Raw genomic sequence first — 17,477 nt, 5'->3', positions numbered from 1 at the left:
GTATGTGTCGTTCGATTCTTTGTGTCGGTAGTTGCAACGACAAAAATAGCTGGACTAAATACATCAGGTAGATGATACACGGCGAACGGGTGATGCTGTGAGTCTCACGTTGTGAGTTCCTTTCTGATTCTCGCGTCACATCACATCCTTTTTTTTACTCGTGGTACAGCGTATGTGTAACAACGCTTCACGAGCGACCTCGATACGACGGGCTAAACTCAATCAGAACCCCCCCCCCTCCCCTACCCAATATTTCGGCGCATATATCTGGATTTAGACACGGCATATATGACTTCCGCCGAAAATGTCGAACATTGGGTATGCGTTGGGAGAGAGAGATGGTCCCCACGCTTAATGATCAACGATCGTGTGTCAGGGCTAAGTGAATGAGTATGGACCGCATCAGACGATGAACAGCGACGTCTAAACAATCTGTTCATCAGGGAAGGCTTTGGCTCTGCCCTGCTTATAGGTAGCATCCCGCTTCAAATGCTGCTTCTCTCGTTCTAACTCTGAAGCAAGGTATCATGGTCAACTTCAAAGAGCTTGCGACAATCGCTGCTGAACTCCGTGAGTGTTCCGTCCACCTTTGGCCTCTTTGTTGACAAGGTCTCTGTGTTTGAATCTACGCCTGTAGAGGCATTTGACCGATCTCTGCACGCCTTTAGCGGTTTGTATATGTACGTGCACATTCTTAGGCTCTCGGGAGATCAGCGCTTACGCACAACAAGTTGGGAGTTTGTCTCGACCTTCGATTACGAATGGCAGTTCTATCGACGAAGGATGCCTTTCAAATGGACTATCTTGGTGCGTCCGCAAATCGCACAAGCCCCCATCTGCACCATTGAGAAGCACTCCTTGGTGAACTGCCTTATACACACAGTTGTACATCGGTGCAAGATGGCTCACGCTCGCCTTTGTCGTCTGTGTCTACATCCTATTGGATTCACTCACCGAGATTAACTGCAATGTATGCCTATTTCACGCCTTTGGAACTAAGTGCTGATAGTTTGTTCAAAGGCGGTGTTCAAGTCACTGATAGTACGTTGATCCGACGAAGAGTTTGTAGGACATACGATGCTAAATATCGACGACAGGCCACCTCGTATTCTGCCCTCGTCTGTACCTCTGTGTTGTCCGCCCTTCGCGCGCGAGTCGTTCACCTAATTATACGTACGGTTCAGTTTTGATTGAATTTGTTGTGCAGCGTTGCTATCTGGCGCTTTACCAAGCTCGTCATCGCCACAGTCATCTGCATTCAACTTTTCAATACATCTTGGGCTATTCTCGGTACGTATGCTCTTTGATCTTATATCCATGCCTGCTCAAGGTTTACATATCTAGGTGTGACAAGAGTAAGTACGAGACTGTCGATCGAGGGCGGCACGAAGTCTACTGACTCCCCCTCCCCTCTTCTGGAAAGGCACACGCGGAATGGAATCCCATCTTGCAAATCTGTGTTATCACGGACACGGTGCTTCAGCGAGACACGATGATTGTCGACCTTGCATGCCAGCTCTCGCTGCTCGTGATCATGTTCGTCGGCGTCCTTCGGATACGCTCGGAGAACGGACTGTGGCGTGTGCTGTACAATCAAGTGCGTTTCATTATTTGATGCTCATATCCACGCATAAGGTCATTCATCGAACGAGTCTCTTCCATGACAGGGTATTCTCTGGCTTCTGCTCTCTGTGCTTGCCGTCGTACCGTCCAACGTGCGTTACCATCTGGTTGAAAGTCAGGATCTCGACAATATTTAAAGGCTCTTGGAATCTAGACTCTATTGATCCTGAATCTGAACGGTATGGACGATTCCTTGCCTCGACATAGAGGTTTCTGATTGATCTGTATGCTGCTCACCACACAGATGTTATGAATCTAGTGAGTCTCGCTCACTTCGGAGTTTCATGTAATCTCAAATTTCGTGATATCGGCACAGATTGCACAAACCCCACATCGTACGTCGCAGGGGTTTTGAGGTTGGAGATTGCTCACACATCTTACTGACTGACTCGCGTCCAGTCCTAATCATGTAAGTACTCCCACCGTAGTTCTTCCTTATGCTTAATATTCGTTTCCTCCCAGGGCGATTAGCACCACACGCATACATCGCAAGCTCAACGAGTACTGCGCGCCGAAGCCAAACTTGTGTGTCATCCTTTCAACACCACCTTTGACTTCATAACATCCCCACCCAGCACGACCGTGACTACCATCAATTTCCGACCCGTGGCAGCGACCGTCAATAGCGCCCATCCTCCCGAAGCGACCTCTGTGCGCGAGAAATGTAAATCGGACGGACCGCTTGACGACCCTTCCGTTGATTCCCGCCCTCTGTATGCGTCCCTGTTGGTGCACAGAGACTCGCTTGATATAGAGTCTCGAGGAGGCGCAGAATCCTGGCCGAAGCGAAATGTGTCCGTCCAGGTCGGCATGGGAAGGGAGAGCTTCGACTCTGATTTTGTGCAGTGGCAGTATGAGGGCTGATAACTGTTATGGTTGATTGATATATGGTCTGTATTCTGCCATTACTTGACATCGTGATGGGGTCTGTACTTATTTCTTTTCTGTCAGATTCTCCTGGATAGCGTGGGAGAACAGGGTGCAGGAACATTCTGATAGACACCTCTCAGGATCACAGGCTGGGCCAGCCCTTCTGCCTGCATTAGTATCTATGTTCTTGTTAGCGGCATACCTGAAGCTTGTATTTATATTTCTCTTTTTGTTTTCACCGTCCATTTAGACTAGTGTACAACAAATTTTCCTGCCAAATGCGAGTATTCTTGGACAGGATGCCGCCCGTTACGATTCCTTTCTGATACTTCGATGACGATCGCATCATACTTGTTAAAACCGGCTTTCACGACATTCAAATTTTCGTCGGCCCCAAAGATGAACAGATCGATTGTGCTGGTTTTCTTAATCTTCACCTTGACCCGCGATCGTTGCTCTGCTCACACCCATTCAATACTCATCATGTCTTGCTTGTGGCAAGGCTATCCTGAGAAACAAGGCGCTTGTCAAGAAAATAAATTGGAGAAATCATCCTACCGACAAAAAGAAAGCGCCAGTCATGGTCGGACTAAAAGTAAGCCACATTATAATAATACTAACCCGCAGGCACAACCAACCAAATATGCAATTGAGACAAGGAGATGTTAGGCACGACAACGGGCACACTTTGCGGAAGTGGATTCAAGGTGAATGCTGATGTGAAGTAAGAAACCGAACTGACTCTTAGGCGCAGCATTAATCGGCATACAAACACAGAGGCGTGAAACTGCGGGCACGTCGAACGTAAAAAATCTTGCGCCAACACCGCAATGCCCCAAAGACCGCGTTATGACGTCGAAGATGAATCTTCTTGAATAGTACTAGACGCCTCGAGGATTGATCTCTCTCGAAGCCACCGTAGATGTTCCGCGCGGTGCCCGCGGACTTTTCTGCCCACGAGCATTATCCAGAAAGGTACCGCGATCTGCATACCGGCTACATCAGCCACGAAAGCCAGAAGAAAGGGGAGTTGCACGCACGAAGGCAATAAAGTCGAACAGGGCGTCGAGGAGCCAGTTCCGCCGGGGGGCTGCTCCGCGGCTCGACGCGCGGAACAACTCCGTGATGAAGTTACCCGTGATCTGGAACTGGCCGTTCTTGACACCTTGTAACAGCATGGCCCCAATCAACCACAGGTCCTGATGATGCACGTTTCCGGCTCGGTGTACCTTTTAACAGAATACGCGCAGCCTCTTCTGGCGTGAGCGGCGTGTCGTCGGCTTCGAAATCGAGAGTCAGCCGTGGCTTGGTCAGGTTTTCGACCTCGTAGCCGGGCGTGTACATGGTGGGCGGGAAGTAGATGTGGACGTCGATGTCGTAGAGCATGAGCTCGACGGATAGCATGTCGGCGAGGCCGCGCAGAGCATGTTTCGCGGGGACGTAGGAGCCGTAGCCGGGGAGCGTCATTAGGCCTAGTGTCGAGGAGATGAAGACGAGTTTGCCTGTGCGGGATTGCTGCACCATAAGTTTTGTGACGGCCTATGGAGGGGTTGTGTTTTGAATAGATGGATCGACGGATGGAGGGTGACGAGGATGCGATTTCCGTAAGGATTGAGGATGACAGTCCGAGAACTCACGCGTGCTGTCCATACTTGAGCCCAATAAGAGGTTTCCATCCCCTCCTTCAGCTCCGCATCCGTATACTCCAGAAAGAACTTCGGCGTCGACGATCCGGCGCAGAGGAACACCGCATCGGGTGCGAGACCGCCATGAGTCGAGATGGCGTCATGGAGCGCAGCGCGGGATCCGTCTGGGGTCGAGAGCGAGTGCGAGAAGGACTGCAGGATCTGAGAGGGGGATGTGCGAAGTTTCTGAGGCGGTGTGAGTTATGGCACTTGCCGTCAGAGTCGACCACGCGAATGTACCTCGATGTCGGCCAGCGCATCGGCCAGCTTGTTCTTGTTGCGGGCAATGATGGAGACGTGGGCACCCTGAGCTGTTAGGGCTTTTGCTAAGGCCAGGCCGAGGCCAGAGCTGCCACCCGTGATGTACACATGCTGCACAAAATGCCATGGGTTCAGGAGCAGAGCGTTAGACAATTCAGCATACCTTGCCATCAGCGACCCACCCGTCAGATCTCCAAAACATGCCAAGCTGTTGACTAGGAACGATGAAACAATTATGTCGCTGCAGAGAATCGACCCGTGCAAGTCCGACTTCGAGGGTTTACAGGGAAGGTATAGACCGAGGAGAAGAACGAAGGCGGTCACGTTGAACACTAGCGACTGAACAAAAGCCAATGCGATTGTGGTGGGACCATGAAGCTGTTACCGTTGTAACATATCACCACAGCCCACCCCGACCACCTCCTTTTGTTGTGGGCATACGTACATAGCCGCTGCGCTCGAAGGGGGATTGATACGGCGGTGACATACACGCGACGGCTTCCGAACTGAACGTAAGAGGCTTCATCATCGTACCCTCTGTCTGCCTTCTGCACATTCCTCCACCATCTCTTGAGTCTTCTTCGACGTGTCGTTGTGCTTAGCGCTCGCGCACACAGCGTTCTTTCCCCTCCCCTCTCTCCTCTCTTTGCCATCCGACCCGTCTCTTGAGCCATCCCACTCCATCCCCGCCGCCGCTCTCACTGTTCGCTCAGGACCATGACTTCAACTGTACCCATCACTATGCACGATAGCCCTAATATTCCGGAGGGCGATAGTGGCCCGCCGCAGCACTTGTCGTTCGGGAGCGACCCGTTCCGCTCCCCGCGTCCAGGTCCGTCGCCAACGTTTCTTCTATCACCTTGCTCTCTCCCTGCTCATGCTCACACACACACCGCACGCGCTATCTGCGACCACGAAACCGAACACGCACACGTTCGATGTCCCTGCGTCCACGTCCGATCCGAAATCCCAACATGAAACGCGAAAAGGCCACCCCAACGTATTCTCGCGCCTGCAAGCGCTCTTCCCCGCCTCGCCCTCCCTCTCCTCGCCCCTGCCCCCGCGCACCCCGAGCCTCGGCACCGACGCGTCCAACAAGCACGCGCACGCGATCCCGCCCCCCGCAAAGTCGCTCAAAGTGCGCATCATCACGTGGAACATGCACGAGTCCCTGCCCAAGGTGCGTCCCCGCTCCTCCGTGCGCCTCCGCGCCCGAATCCCCTCTTGTTCTTCTCTTCTCTTCCCCACGCCGCTCGTTCTTCTCCCTATATGCTCGCCGTGGCGCGCGCGTCCCGCGGTGATCCACATTCGCCTCCGGCTATGAACTGACTTGTTCCCCGTTTGGAATTCGTGCTGCCGATGCGCCCGACGCGCGCACTTAGGGCGACCTTCGCGAGCTGCTCGGCGAGGTCCCGCCGTACACACCCTACATCCCTCTCGACGATCCTGCCGCATTCCCGTATCTGCCTGCCGAGGCTGAGCACCCGTACCACCTGGTCGTCGTGTGCGTGTGGCCCGTTTCCCCTTTCGCATATTATGTGCGGGCTGATATGAACCCGTGATCGGTGCATGTGTACATCAGTGCGGGACAGGAATGCCCGAGCCTGTCACGTAGGTCGTGTCTTCGAGCGTGAGGTGCCTGTAGCGCTTATGGACGCGCTGTGTTTTCGTATTATAGGCTTGCCTATGGCACTTGGCGCAGGATTCAAGCTCAAGGAGAAGGAAAAAGACAAGGAAAAAGATAAAGATAAAGACAAGGAAAAGGACAGGGAAAGGGACGCCGACAGAGAGGAGAAAGAGGCGTTTAAAGACAACCTGAAGGATCTCCAGCACCGGCTCCTCAAGCACGAGCAAGACGAGCACGCGCACACTGCCAGCACCTCCGGCTGGACGTCGATCCTCGAAGATTGGTTCTGCCACGGCGTGCACCCGCACATGCTCGCGGTGGCTCGCGCGCCGCTCAAGGACGTCGGGCGCGCGTTCTCATCGGGCGATGTCAAGCGCCGCCACACGACGTCGATGCCGACCAAGGTGTCCGCGACCGCGATGGCACGCGCAGGGAGCCCCGCGGCGCCTCCTATGCCCGGAGAACCGGTCCGCAGCTCGAAGGGTCCATACGAGATGCTGGTGAAGGAGCGCATGATGGGGCTCTACTTGGCTGTATTTGTGCATCGGGACGCAAAGCGTCTCGTCACGGGTGTGTATTTTCTCCGTTGCGTTGCGCGACCAGCACTCATGTGTGTGTTCCTTGTTAGGAACGTCACACGCTGCGGTTACTGCAGGGCTGATCGGTGGCAGGGTCGGGAACAAGGGCGGCGTGGGTGTGAGTCTGAACATAGCGGGCAGCACGATTTTGTTTCTGAATGCTCATTTAGCTGGTGCGTTTTCCTTTGGTCCGTTCAACGATTTCCTCGTCCTTACTCTATTGCCTTGTAGCGCATGAAGGGAAAATTCTGCACCGCTTGGCCAACTTGTCGAAGATCAAGGTGGACGACGCGGTTTTTTTTGAAAACGTCCTTGAATGGCTGACTGCCCGTCCTGATGTCATGCAGAACGAACTCGCGGTGGACGCGTTCTTGAAGTACGATGATCCGCGCATGGTGGCAGAGGGCACGATTCACTTCTCTTCGCATTATCAGGATGGCGGGGCTGATGCGCATCTCGGTCTTCTAGATCTCACCGACAAGTTCGACTACACGTTCCTCTGCGGGGACCTCAACTTCCGCCTCGACATCTCGCGCCTCCACGCAGACTGGCTGATTTCGAAGCAGAGTAACTGACACCGTGCTATATGCGTCGAGTTTGCATTGATATCCTGTTCGCAGAATACGCCGAGGCCCTCGCCTTTGACCAGCTCTATAACCTCATGCGCAACGGCCAGGCGTTTGTCGGGTTCAGGGAGGCGCCCATCAACTTTCCACCGACGTTCAAATACGACGTGCTGCGCACGCTCAAGGGCAAGCGCAAGGGTTCGACCAGGGAAAACACGGCGCCTTTCGAGGAGGCGTCCGCGCCGCCCGCAGACGTCGCCCCCGTGGAAGCGCCGCAGCCCGAGAGCAAGCCGAGCTCCGACGGCGAGGAGGAGCACGACAACGGCGAGGCAATGAGCATCATGTCGTCCGGGACGTCCTACTCCAAGAAGACGGTCGACGACCACGAGCCGGACGAGAGCGACGACGAGGACGACGAGGACTTCGACGTGTCGCCGCTCAAGGACGCCGAGGCGCGTGCGCAGGAGCTCAGCCGCCGGCAGAGCGGCGCGACGCGCATCGTGAAGCGCATCTCGAGCACCGCCGCGCACAAGGCGAAGCTCAAGTGGAACGAGCTCATCTCCCCGGCCGCGTCGCCGCAGTCTGCGACCAAGTGGCCCCGCGCGCCGGGCAAGCGGCAGAGCGCGGGGCAGGCGATGCTCGGCCCGGACAGCTACCCGGCGTCGATGCCGTCGACGCCGGTGGTGGGCGGCAGAGACTACCCGAACGTGCCGACGAGCCAGAGCGCGGCGGACCACGAGGCGCTGCTGCACTCGCCGCTGTTCAAAAAGAGGGCGAGCTCGACGAAGTCGGGAACGCGGCGGTTGAAGGCCGCGCTCGAGGAAGACAAGGGCGTGTACGACTCGTCGAGCAAGCAGCGGGTCCCGAGCTGGTGTGTCTTCATTCTTTTGCCAGCTTTATATTCGGTGGCTCATGGATGGGACGGCAGGTGCGACAGGATTCTCTGGAAGTCTTCCGTGAAGCCTCGTCTGGATGACGAGGACGAGGATCCGACGCAGCATCGCACGCAATTCGGGCAGCTCTTCGTCAACGCGTGGCGCACCATCGCGTCTCGCAGCCGTAGGGGATCAACGACATCCTCCCGCTCTATAGAACTATCCCCCTCTCCCTCAATACACACCTATGACTCGGGCCTCCCGCCAATATCTCCCAGCGACTCTGTCGCTCTTGCTCGTTCGGTCTCGGGGACTCCAAACCTCTCCAGCCCCTCCCAAGGTGCGCGGCGGAACAGGCGCCCTAAATCCGTAGAAATCCCCTCCACGTCTTCCCCGGACTCGCTCTTCCGCTCGCAGTCCAGCACACACCTAGACCAGTCCCTCACCTTCACGCCCCATCTGCCTCCTATATCATTCACGCCTCCCCGTCCCAACAACACGCCGAGCGTCCCCGTCCGCTCCTCGACGTCACCAGAGCTGACGTCCCCCACACCCTTCCCATTCGCGCCGATGACCGCGTTGCCGCGCCAGAGCTCCGACACCCCGCCGCCGGTACCGCCGAAGGATCCGGTGCACATCATGTCGACGCCCTACCGGTGGCGGTTCCTCCCCTTCATGGGCCGCGACTCCACCTCCGGCTCGCAATCGGGGACCCCCGCGCTGTCGGAATTCGGCCACGGCCGTGACGCGCCCGGTGCGCCCGCGCACAAACCGAAGCGCGGCGAGGTCGTATGCTTGAGCTACCAAACGCTCGACGACCGAGGGATGCGGAGGCTGGAGGGCCGGAGCGATCACAGACCAGTCATCGGGAGCTATGCGATCTATATCTGACGACTTTTTGCCCTCGCCCATACATACCCCCTCGCGTGAACCTGGTGTTCTCCACGTCGCATCTGCTAGTTGCCAGTGCCTATAGAGGGCACGTCGTATCTTATTCGCAGGTAATCCATGTTAGTCGTACGCTGTAATATACCCCGCGAACGTTGCCGGGTCGAGAAGGATTTACTATAGGGTGACGTCTATAGCATATACGGCATCACCACGGGGATTCCATAAGAAGAGGTCTGCTGATCGACAGACACTTGCACTCCTTAAGATATTTTCGTCCGCAATGAGTTGGACTTGGGCGATGAGAGATGGTCTCTTCGCTAGGCCAAGTATCGCGGTCGAATGCCTCGGTCGCGCCGACTCAGCGCTTCTGCGAGCCGCGGGCCGTGTTAGGCCCTAGACCACTCCCCAAGTTTGCCCGAGGCTTTCTTTCCTCGAAGAGGTGCGAACATAATCGAGGAGTCCTTCTTACACTCAGAACAACTATCTTCTGTGTTTTGTTGCCATACTGCTTTGAGCTCAGATAGAGATGCGATAATATGTCCGACTCTCATAGAATTCCTGACAACCGTGCACCTTCAATTCCTAGTGATTCTCATCAGGTAGGATCATCATCATACAACATATGATCTAGGCATGTTCAGGCAGAGATCGTGACCTCGACCTCGACACCAGGCTCCAAGCTGATGCTCGTCTGTATGCGATGTGAAAATCAGGGTCTGGCGGGAGCAGGTGGGAGGAATCACGCACGATCTGCTTGACGATCTCGCTGGAGGAGTGCAAGTCGATCAGGCGCTTGTGAACCTTGAGCTCATAGCGATCCCATGTCTTCGAACCCTCACCACAAGGCTATAAATTATACGTAGGTGACATATTCACAATGACACAGAGAGCAGAGCACTCACAGTCTTACGGGTGGTGATCTTAAGAACCTTGGTGGGGAGACGCACGGGGCCCTTGACGCGGAGCTGCTTGTCCTTCGCCCGGTTGATGAGGTCGTTGGAGACTGTAGAAAGCAGATGCATCAGACGAAAAGCGACAGATTATGAGAGCGGTAGGATATCCTTACACTTCTCCAAGTTCCGCACGTTGCTGCTGGTCAACGTGATGCGGATTTTGTGCAATTTAGCGGCGGGCACAGGGGCACCGGTCGCGTCGTATTCCTTTTCACCCTTAGCGACGTAACTCATTCTGGAGACAGAGGTGACTGGAAAAAGTGGAGGATAAGGAGGTTGAGTGCAGAGAGCCGAGGACGGGAACGCACCTTGAGGGTCGTACTGGTTCGATGACTGAAAATTAGAGTTTGCCAAACGTGCCAGAGGAAGGTTCTCGGTAGATGCCGATAATGCCGACAGATGCCGAACTATGACGTCCACTCCCAGATTCAAACGTTCAACATCGATTCTAGCAGCAGCAGCCGACAACAATGCAAGGTTGGTTTTGGCGCCGCGGCTGATAAAATGACATTCAAACTTACATACATCAAGGATTCAACAAGTATTACCCCCCAGATTATGACGGTGAAAAACACAAGAGTCTTAACTCGTATCGGGGTATGTTGGGCACAGACCACAGCTTAGACGGTCATTCTGACATCAACAGGTAAACATGCCTTGGGCGACCGAGCTCGCAAGATTGACCAGGGAATCCTCATCACCCGTTTTGAGCTGCCTTTCAATATCTGGTGGTACGTTGCACCTTCGTATTCCCTTAACCAAATCTCTTTGACGGCTTCTCGAATAGCGGCACATGCAACGCTCACATCGGCATGGGCGTCCGATACAACGCTGAGAAGAAGAAGATCGGCAAATATTACTCTACGCCCATCTTCTCCTTCCGGTGTAAATGCCACCTCTGTAGTGGTTGGTTTGAGATTCAGACAGACCCGCAGGCATGTCTCCATCTGTAACACTTCGCTCGCCCATCCATTCTGAGCGACATGCTCCCAGAACACTCGGTACGTCGTCGTCTCTGGGGCGCGGCAGAAAGACGAGGACTGGGATCCGGAGGAGAACGGTGGCTACGCCATCCATGGTTCGCAGATATCGCGCCCTCCGTGGATGGCCTCGCTCCGCTCACGCCGACCGTTTCAGATACCGAAGGAAAAGACGTAGCCGTCGACCCGCTGATCGCGCTCGAGAAGTCGGTAGACTCGCAGAACTTTGCCACCAAAGTGCAAGCCCCGCGGATCGAGCAGCTGCAGAACATGTCCGAGCACTATAACGCCGATCCATACGCGCACTCGCTGCGCCTGCGGAAGCGCTTCAGAGAGGAGAAAAAGGTGGAGAAACAGAAAGAAGAGGCAGACAATAACATCAAGGCGCGATATGGGCTGCCATCGGAGCTTTCACTTTTACGAGACGACGACACTTCCATCCAAGAAGCAAGTGACGCATGGGCAAAGGCTAGGAGCGACCGGGTGAGAGAGGAAGCCAGCAAAAGACGAAAGCTGGATCTGGACAAGCCACTGCTCCCGTCGAGTGCGAGATCGGCATCAGGCTCCAGGAAACAGTCAGGGTCGAGCTCCAAGGTCAAGCTATCCTTGCCAAACTCATCGTCTGACATGGTATCGTCCCTCCGAGCACGTATACTGTCTAACACGAGTCGCCAATCGGGCGTCTTTTTGACCAGTATTCCGCAGCCGGGAAAGAGGTTTCCAGACGAGAAAGCGGCTGGGTTTCTGAAAAAGAAAGGCTGATTCATGTACTACCTTTTCATACCGTACATCTTTCGCGGCATGGCTGAATGATCTCTTGTACGCAATGCTGTATATCTTGTGCAGTCCGCAACATGGATTCCTTCACGCGATCGGTCACTTATATCGTGCTCGTTCGGCCGACATCTACGATTGTCCAGAACGCCTCGGTATCATAACAAGCCAACAAGGTAGAAATACAGAGAGCAGATGAGATATAATCAAAAGAGAAAAGGCGATAACTATGAAGAAACAGAGCGGCATGGGGATGGGGGGCAGGTCAAATGGGAGATGAGGGAGTGAAGCCGACTTCATGAACCCAGACTAGTGATACGGTAAAATAATTCAGCAAACAATTGAAGAGAGAGAAGAACAACGGGATCACAAACAAGATAAATAAAGGACAGTAAAGATAGAGCACAAGAAATTCAAATCCTTTCTATGAAGTCGAGATCGCCCAGGGTTGTTCCGTCGTAGGCATCGGGCCATCCCATTTCCACCCCGTGGATTGATAATAGGCAGCCTCGCCTCCATCAATTTCACTCCAAAACCCAATGTGCAAAGGGTCAGGCTCGTTCAGGTCATCCAGCGGCGCTTTCGCATTGAAGAGCTGAGGTGACGAAGATCCTTGGGCTCTAGTATGCCCCAGAGTTTCCACTTCTGAACCAGATCCGGGACTAGGATTGGTGGAGGTAGTCTGCACGAGGTCGGGCGTCGCAACTTCACACGATGACCAATCAACGAAGTCCATGCATTCGTGCAGTTGCGCAGATGACGGCGATGGCGGAGCTAGGAGGGTGTCGAGGGTATCCAGAGTGGACGTCGTAGAATCCACATAATCAGGATATGCAGTTTCAACGATAGATTCCAACAAGGTTCCGATATGGGACTGAAGCGCTCCATCGCCGCTAGATTGTGCTAACCTGAGCAGGTCGTCAATCTGAGCCAAGTATGATTCCGACTTCGCTGGATCAGCAATGGCGGCATCAGCAGCCTCCTGCCTCTTCTGCTGGACATCACTAAACTGTTCCTCTTCGGTTCTAACTCGCTTCGGAGAGGGGGCTAGAGGTGGCGCCTCGTTGCCCCCCGCGTCTTCTTCTCGAGCACGCTTATTCCCTGTTTGTGTTTCGCTAGAGGAGACTGGAGTCGCTGGAGTAGGGGGTGCGACGGATAAGGACTCGGCAGGCACAGGTGCTGTAGCCTTCGATGTCTTTCGACGAGCCGCAGGTTTCTGCTTTGGAGTTGCCTTGGCTTTGGGTGACTTCGGCGTCTGAGGGGAGGTAGCCAGGAGAGACGGTGTTGCAGCCTGAGCCGTTGGAGTGGAATTTGATGGGGGTGTAGGAGTTGAGGCTGTCACTGTTTGTTCTGCTGCAAGAGACGGCGGCTGCTTGCGGCGATTTGCAGGTTGCGAGATCGGTACTTGGCGAGGAGGCGCAGTGGTGGGAGGGGTGGGCTGTTCAGGTTCAGGTGGAGCGCGAACCTGGTTCGGGTATATGTAAGGTGGGTGTTCAGAGCCGCCGAAGCCACTCATACCCCCAAAGGGACCAGCACTGGGTAGCGGAGTGCCCAGGGCAGTGCTTATCTCCTTAGTGAAGGCATTGTTTGCGTTTGTCACCTGGTGGAACATGTTGCGCACTGTGGTCAGATCCAGTACATGACGGGTGTCGTTTTTCTTAGCTTCGCTGCTCTGATACCGTGCCGTCAGGCACTGTATAGAAAGACGTGTGAGACGATATATGACGATTATGTTCAACTAGACGACGTACAATGACCGCAAGCTTGCGGACAGCCATTTCTTGTTTAGTGATCGCAAAAAACATGGGCATTCTCGGCTCGAGGTCTTCGACGCCTTGCATCAATCGTGTCAAGGCCTGATTATATTCAGAGAGCTGAATATCCGGGATGGAATGTGTAGGGAAAATCTCGAACTCTGATGAAGACCGATCGAAAAGGAAGGCGAAAACAGATACAGACGTCAACAATTCGTTGGCCTTCGAGGAGGCAGTGACTCACTCTTGGTATTGGTCCAGTGGTCAGTAAAGTTCTTGATGAGTCTGCGCGCCTCCTCCACTTCTTCTGCTGTCGGAGGTCTTGGGTTGGGTCGTGCATTGCGATCCGCTGGCAGTAATTCTGCTCGTAGGCCCTGAGAAGCCTGAACACCGCCCGTTTGTGCCGACATGACGATATTACCCATGCCCATCTGGACTGGCATCTGTGACGGCGGAATCTGTGAGCCAGACATATCCATCATTCCCGTAGGCACACCGGACGCGCCCGGAGTCATATTCTGTTGAATCATTGCGGCTCGGCGCTGTTGCAGTAGCCCCATGTTTGCGATGAGACGCTGCTGCTGCTGCTGCTGCGATAGCTGTGTTTGCTGACCAGGGTGAGATAACTGTCCAGGCTGAAGCACTGGCAGACCATTGCCCGACTGCAGGTTCTTCGTAAGTCCACCGCGGAAGGCTTGCTGGCTTTGATAGGTACGCCGAAGCTGCTCGCGGTTGCCTTCGACAAACCGAATGAAGTCGTCCGAGAGGCCCTTGCTTCGCATTTCCGCCTCGGAAGTGTGAACGTAATGCATAACCATGTTCCACATCATGGGGTTCTGACTTGAGGTAGGCATTCGATCGTTCGACATCTGCGGCTGAATCTGAGAATGCTGCTCCATGGATGCCTGCTGAAGCTGCTGCATTTGCTGCTGCTGAGCGTTTGATGCGGCTTGTTGCTGGCGCCGCACAGTGTGTTGCATCATCGCCTGACAGACTCTGTCGAAATTCACAAGGTATTGCTTGTAAAAGAGAAAAAGATGCTGTGCGGTAGCGGTGGTCGACTTTGCAGGCTCAGAATTGACGGCGGGGATTGCTGCGAAGCCTAAGCGGCCACCCACGGCTTGCCAGAGCTGATTTCGGGAGACCTGAAGCCAAGCCACGATGTCAATAGACTATACAAATGGACAGAAGGAACCAAAGACGAACGTTTTCCCACCCTCCTAGATAGCGAACGGTATCATAAAGCTTGAAGACGTCGATGGGGCGTCCGTCGATGTTCATGAAGCGCTCATCAATCTGCACGCCTTGTGATTGCCGATAACGGGCCCATATCATAAGGAACTGTTTTTCATCCGGCAAAATCTCCCTGGGTTGCGCGGAGGACTGAGCTTGAGCCTGAGCCGGCTGCGAATTCCGGCCTGAGGCCTGTTGTTGCATATCGCTCAAAAACGAGGTGCCTTGTTCCATATGTGGCGATGGATGAGTAACATTCGATTGATGCGATGGACTGACGCCAGCCAGCATCTGCTGTTGGGTCGGCGTTGGTATGGAGCGTGGAGGATGGGATTGCGCATGAGTGCCTGGACTCCGGTGGATGGACTGAGCTGATTGCTCGCCCGGTCGTTTGGTAAAATGGTCGGGAGGATATCCCTTCTCCATCAGCCACAACGGGTTCGTCAGGCCATTTTGCAAATACTGCGGAGGCAGCGGCTGCCCTGCTTTACTGTAAAAAAGAAGAAAAAGGATATCGCATCGGTGAACGTAGACAATATATCGTTCAAGCTTACATGGTCCCATCAGGGTTTCTTATGGGGATGATATGCTGAATGATACGCTTTTGTATCGAATTCTTTTCCTCATATTTTTTCCGTAGATCTTGAGCCCTAGCCTCCGCCGCGACTCCACCGCCGGGATTGTTCTTCAAGTTCGCGATTTCGTTTGAAAGCGCCGTCAGATCCGACTTCAACCGCTCATAAGCCTGCTGCAGCTGTCCTTGGCTCATCTTGCCGATCTCCCTCTGACCTTGAACAGGTCCATTACCGGGTTGAGATGCAGACAGAGCGGGGGATGCATGAGTACCGGATGGACCAGGCATGGTAAACGTTCCCTGTTGCTGCGGAAGCTGCATCTGCGAGGCGCCCATGTGAGGCTGTGACTGCATGAGCTGTTGATTGACCCTCGAGAGGTGATTCTGCCCGTTTTGCGGCTGCTGATTGTGAGCAAGGCCCATCAGGGCTAGTTGACGAGATGCCTGCGCAGGATGTCCTTGTAGTGCTTGCATGAGGGGATTGGAAGCGGCATCCTGTGAGTTAGAAGTCCGCATGGCCATAGCAGCCTGCATCTGATTCATGTTCGGGTTATGAGTGAGACCGCCATTGAAGTTAGGTAGCTGCTGTTGATTGTGCGTCGGATCCTGCATGGGCGCGTTGGACTGGAGCGAAGCAGGATTCATGTTGAAAGGTTGCTGGAGCTGTTGATTCCTGAGCGCCGCTTGCTGCCTCATCATGGATATGTGAGCGTGATATTCTGCAGCCTGGAAATTCGGTCAGCGCGAGTAAAAGCGTTAGTGTTGGCCATAGAGCGAAAAGAAGACCAAGCGCCACTGATGACTAAGCGAAGGTTGGTCCTACAGTAGCTCCCTGTGGGGAGCGCCTGCAGAGAGAATTGGAATGAAGACCCACGAAACAAATATCGTAGTCATAAGGAGCATAATTTCTATTCAAGAGATAATCATGGAGAAAATGGAGACGGCGCCAAGCACGTGAAGATTTTTTTGGGGGGAGGGGAGAAACATAAGAAAGGAAGAGAAGCGTACCTGTTGCGGATTGATACTCTGGCCATTCAACATGCCTCCACCAAACGTATTCCGGTGTTGTTGTTGCATCTGCTGCCATATTCTCCCGTGCTCGGGGTTCTGTAGACCGCCGATGGTGGCCTGCGCGTCTACTTGCTGCATCTGCTGCTGCTGCTGCTGTGAAAGCATCGCAGGGTTGAATCCAGGGTGGGGCATTCCATAGCTGGCGCCATTGAGGCGATCCGCCATCGCTCAAGGGGACGAAGAGATGAGGAGGTGCAGAAAGCTGTCGCGGAGGTAAATGTGGAAAGGGCCGAGGGTATGCCTCCGCAGTAAGCGGTGAGTGCGTCTACGATTGTTGCGACCTGTACAATGAGCACAAAGGGAACAACAACAAGGAGGGAGGGAGAGGGGCGACGATGGGGGTGGTGGTGGGAGGGAGAAGCGAGGCGGGAGAGATGTGACGGCCACAGCTGTTATCCATACACTGCAGTCCATGGCGGAGTTGTAATTCCTCTTATATATCCCTCTCCATGTCACGCCTGACTTATTGAGCTTTTATTGCTTTACTCGTTCCCCAGCATTCTGACTCCATCTGAGCACCTACTCAACAAGCACTACAGCTCTGGGCATACAGCAGTCGTCTATGACTGAACGAGGACCCTCTCCTGGGTCCAAGAGTCAAAGCCGGCCGTGAGGCCATTTGAATTGATTATGTAATTATTCAAGCCGTCGCCTTCAACGCTCTCATGTTTTCAGCCTCCGCAGTGCGCACCTGAAGCCATCCTCAAGCGGCTCGAAGGTTTGTCTCTGCAACAAGACAATTGTCTGCTGAAGACTTCGAGACTGGCATGACTTCACTCCAATTTTTCTTCTCCCATTCTTGACAGCTCCTATAAATCTGACACAGTATTGATACGTGTTTCATCCTGCATCATCGCCCCGCAAGTGTCCATTCGGAAGCAGGCTCGGAAGGAGGGATTTCAGTCAGATCTCATTCAACAGCCGGAAACCATCCATATATTATACGGGCTCTCTGTTTTCAACAACAGTCTTATTTTCGAATCTCTCCAGAAAACGTTCGAGCCTTTCGCTGTACCGCCGCACTTCCGGCCCGCGCTCGACACACCAACCCGTCATCTGCATTGGCAACTATATAATCATTCATCACGGATCTTTCCCTCACGTCTATGCCGCCGCCTCTCTACCGTACAAGCCACATTTTCTGCTCATACACACGCACAGA

At 54.1% G+C, this 17,477-nt stretch overlaps 6 protein-coding genes across 6 annotated transcripts; 3 read left to right on the top strand and 3 right to left on the bottom strand.

Annotated features, from left to right (window-relative positions):
• Window positions 1-527: 527 nt before the first annotated feature.
• On the top strand, window positions 528-2,487 carry HETIRDRAFT_107069 (uncharacterized protein; the record flags this gene model as incomplete). The annotated part of the gene is made up of 16 exons (XM_009546922.1): window positions 528-570; window positions 638-680; window positions 732-807; window positions 884-970; window positions 1,021-1,041; window positions 1,098-1,135; window positions 1,208-1,290; window positions 1,345-1,355; window positions 1,424-1,597; window positions 1,668-1,715; window positions 1,778-1,802; window positions 1,868-1,881; window positions 1,940-1,958; window positions 2,023-2,032; window positions 2,086-2,148; window positions 2,199-2,487. The coding sequence occupies 16 exons, from the start codon at window positions 528-530 to the stop codon at window positions 2,485-2,487; spliced, it is 1,044 nt and encodes a 347-aa protein (XP_009545217.1).
• Window positions 2,488-3,340: 853 nt separating this feature from the next.
• HETIRDRAFT_315282 (uncharacterized protein) lies at window positions 3,341-4,641 on the bottom strand (the record flags this gene model as incomplete). Its single annotated transcript, XM_009546921.1, has 6 exons — window positions 3,341-3,478; window positions 3,534-3,658; window positions 3,723-4,032; window positions 4,131-4,364; window positions 4,419-4,550; window positions 4,603-4,641. 6 exons carry the CDS (start codon window positions 4,639-4,641, stop codon window positions 3,341-3,343), a joined length of 978 nt encoding a protein of 325 aa, XP_009545216.1.
• A 675-nt stretch (window positions 4,642-5,316) lies between these two features.
• Window positions 5,317-8,976, top strand: HETIRDRAFT_426389 (uncharacterized protein; the record flags this gene model as incomplete). The annotated part of the gene is made up of 8 exons (XM_009546920.1): window positions 5,317-5,619; window positions 5,822-5,943; window positions 6,022-6,050; window positions 6,118-6,636; window positions 6,695-6,817; window positions 6,876-7,211; window positions 7,265-8,081; window positions 8,139-8,976. The coding sequence occupies 8 exons, from the start codon at window positions 5,317-5,319 to the stop codon at window positions 8,974-8,976; spliced, it is 3,087 nt and encodes a 1,028-aa protein (XP_009545215.1).
• Window positions 8,977-9,514: 538 nt separating this feature from the next.
• HETIRDRAFT_408934 (uncharacterized protein) lies at window positions 9,515-10,225 on the bottom strand. Its single transcript, XM_009546919.1, has 4 exons — window positions 10,043-10,225; window positions 9,879-9,979; window positions 9,724-9,822; window positions 9,515-9,667 (listed from the first exon to the last, which is right to left on the bottom strand). Exons 1-4 carry the CDS (start codon window positions 10,161-10,163, stop codon window positions 9,614-9,616), a joined length of 375 nt encoding a protein of 124 aa, XP_009545214.1. The 5' UTR covers window positions 10,164-10,225; the 3' UTR covers window positions 9,515-9,613.
• A 231-nt stretch (window positions 10,226-10,456) lies between these two features.
• On the top strand, window positions 10,457-11,671 carry HETIRDRAFT_163319 (uncharacterized protein; the record flags this gene model as incomplete). The annotated part of the gene is made up of 5 exons (XM_009546918.1): window positions 10,457-10,526; window positions 10,576-10,660; window positions 10,717-10,864; window positions 10,923-11,007; window positions 11,067-11,671. Coding segments are annotated over 5 exons (993 nt in total), but the record flags the coding sequence as incomplete, so codon positions are not given.
• Window positions 11,672-11,795: 124 nt separating this feature from the next.
• HETIRDRAFT_408933 (uncharacterized protein) lies at window positions 11,796-14,046 on the bottom strand. The gene is made up of 3 exons (XM_009546917.1): window positions 13,682-14,046; window positions 13,435-13,598; window positions 11,796-13,376 (listed from the first exon to the last, which is right to left on the bottom strand). The coding sequence occupies exons 1-3, from the start codon at window positions 13,995-13,997 to the stop codon at window positions 12,108-12,110; spliced, it is 1,749 nt and encodes a 582-aa protein (XP_009545212.1). The 5' UTR covers window positions 13,998-14,046; the 3' UTR covers window positions 11,796-12,107.
• Window positions 14,047-17,477: the final 3,431 nt, after the last annotated feature.

Source organism: Heterobasidion irregulare, assembly GCF_000320585.1.
Source record: "Heterobasidion irregulare TC 32-1 unplaced genomic scaffold scaffold_04, whole genome shotgun sequence".
NCBI lineage: Eukaryota > Fungi > Basidiomycota > Agaricomycetes > Russulales > Bondarzewiaceae > Heterobasidion > Heterobasidion irregulare.
Note: the sequence above shows the minus strand (reverse complement) of the source record. Positions and strands in the feature narration are given on the sequence as shown.

What these genes read in the sequence shown, in the direction of transcription:
- HETIRDRAFT_408934 (XM_009546919.1), bottom strand. Translation starts at nt 10,163, where the DNA reads ATGAGTTACGTCGCTAAGGGTGAAAAGGAATACGACGCGACCGGTGCC. An exon ending in AGATCACCACCCGTAAGACT is followed by an intron (nt 9,823 to 9,878) that starts GTGAGTGCTCTG and finishes TATAATTTATAG; the next exon opens with CCTTGTGGTGAGGGTTCGAA. An exon ending in GCGAGATCGTCAAGCAGATC is followed by an intron (nt 9,668 to 9,723) that starts GTGCGTGATTCC and finishes CATCGCATACAG; the next exon opens with ACGAGCATCAGCTTGGAGCC.
- HETIRDRAFT_408933 (XM_009546917.1), bottom strand. Translation starts at nt 13,997, where the DNA reads ATGGGGCTACTGCAACAGCGCCGAGCCGCAATGATTCAACAGAATATG. An exon ending in CCACTGGACCAATACCAAGA is followed by an intron (nt 13,599 to 13,681) that starts GTGAGTCACTGC and finishes GGTCTTCATCAG; the next exon opens with AGTTCGAGATTTTCCCTACA. An exon ending in TCCGCAAGCTTGCGGTCATT is followed by an intron (nt 13,377 to 13,434) that starts GTACGTCGTCTA and finishes CTTTCTATACAG; the next exon opens with TGCCTGACGGCACGGTATCA.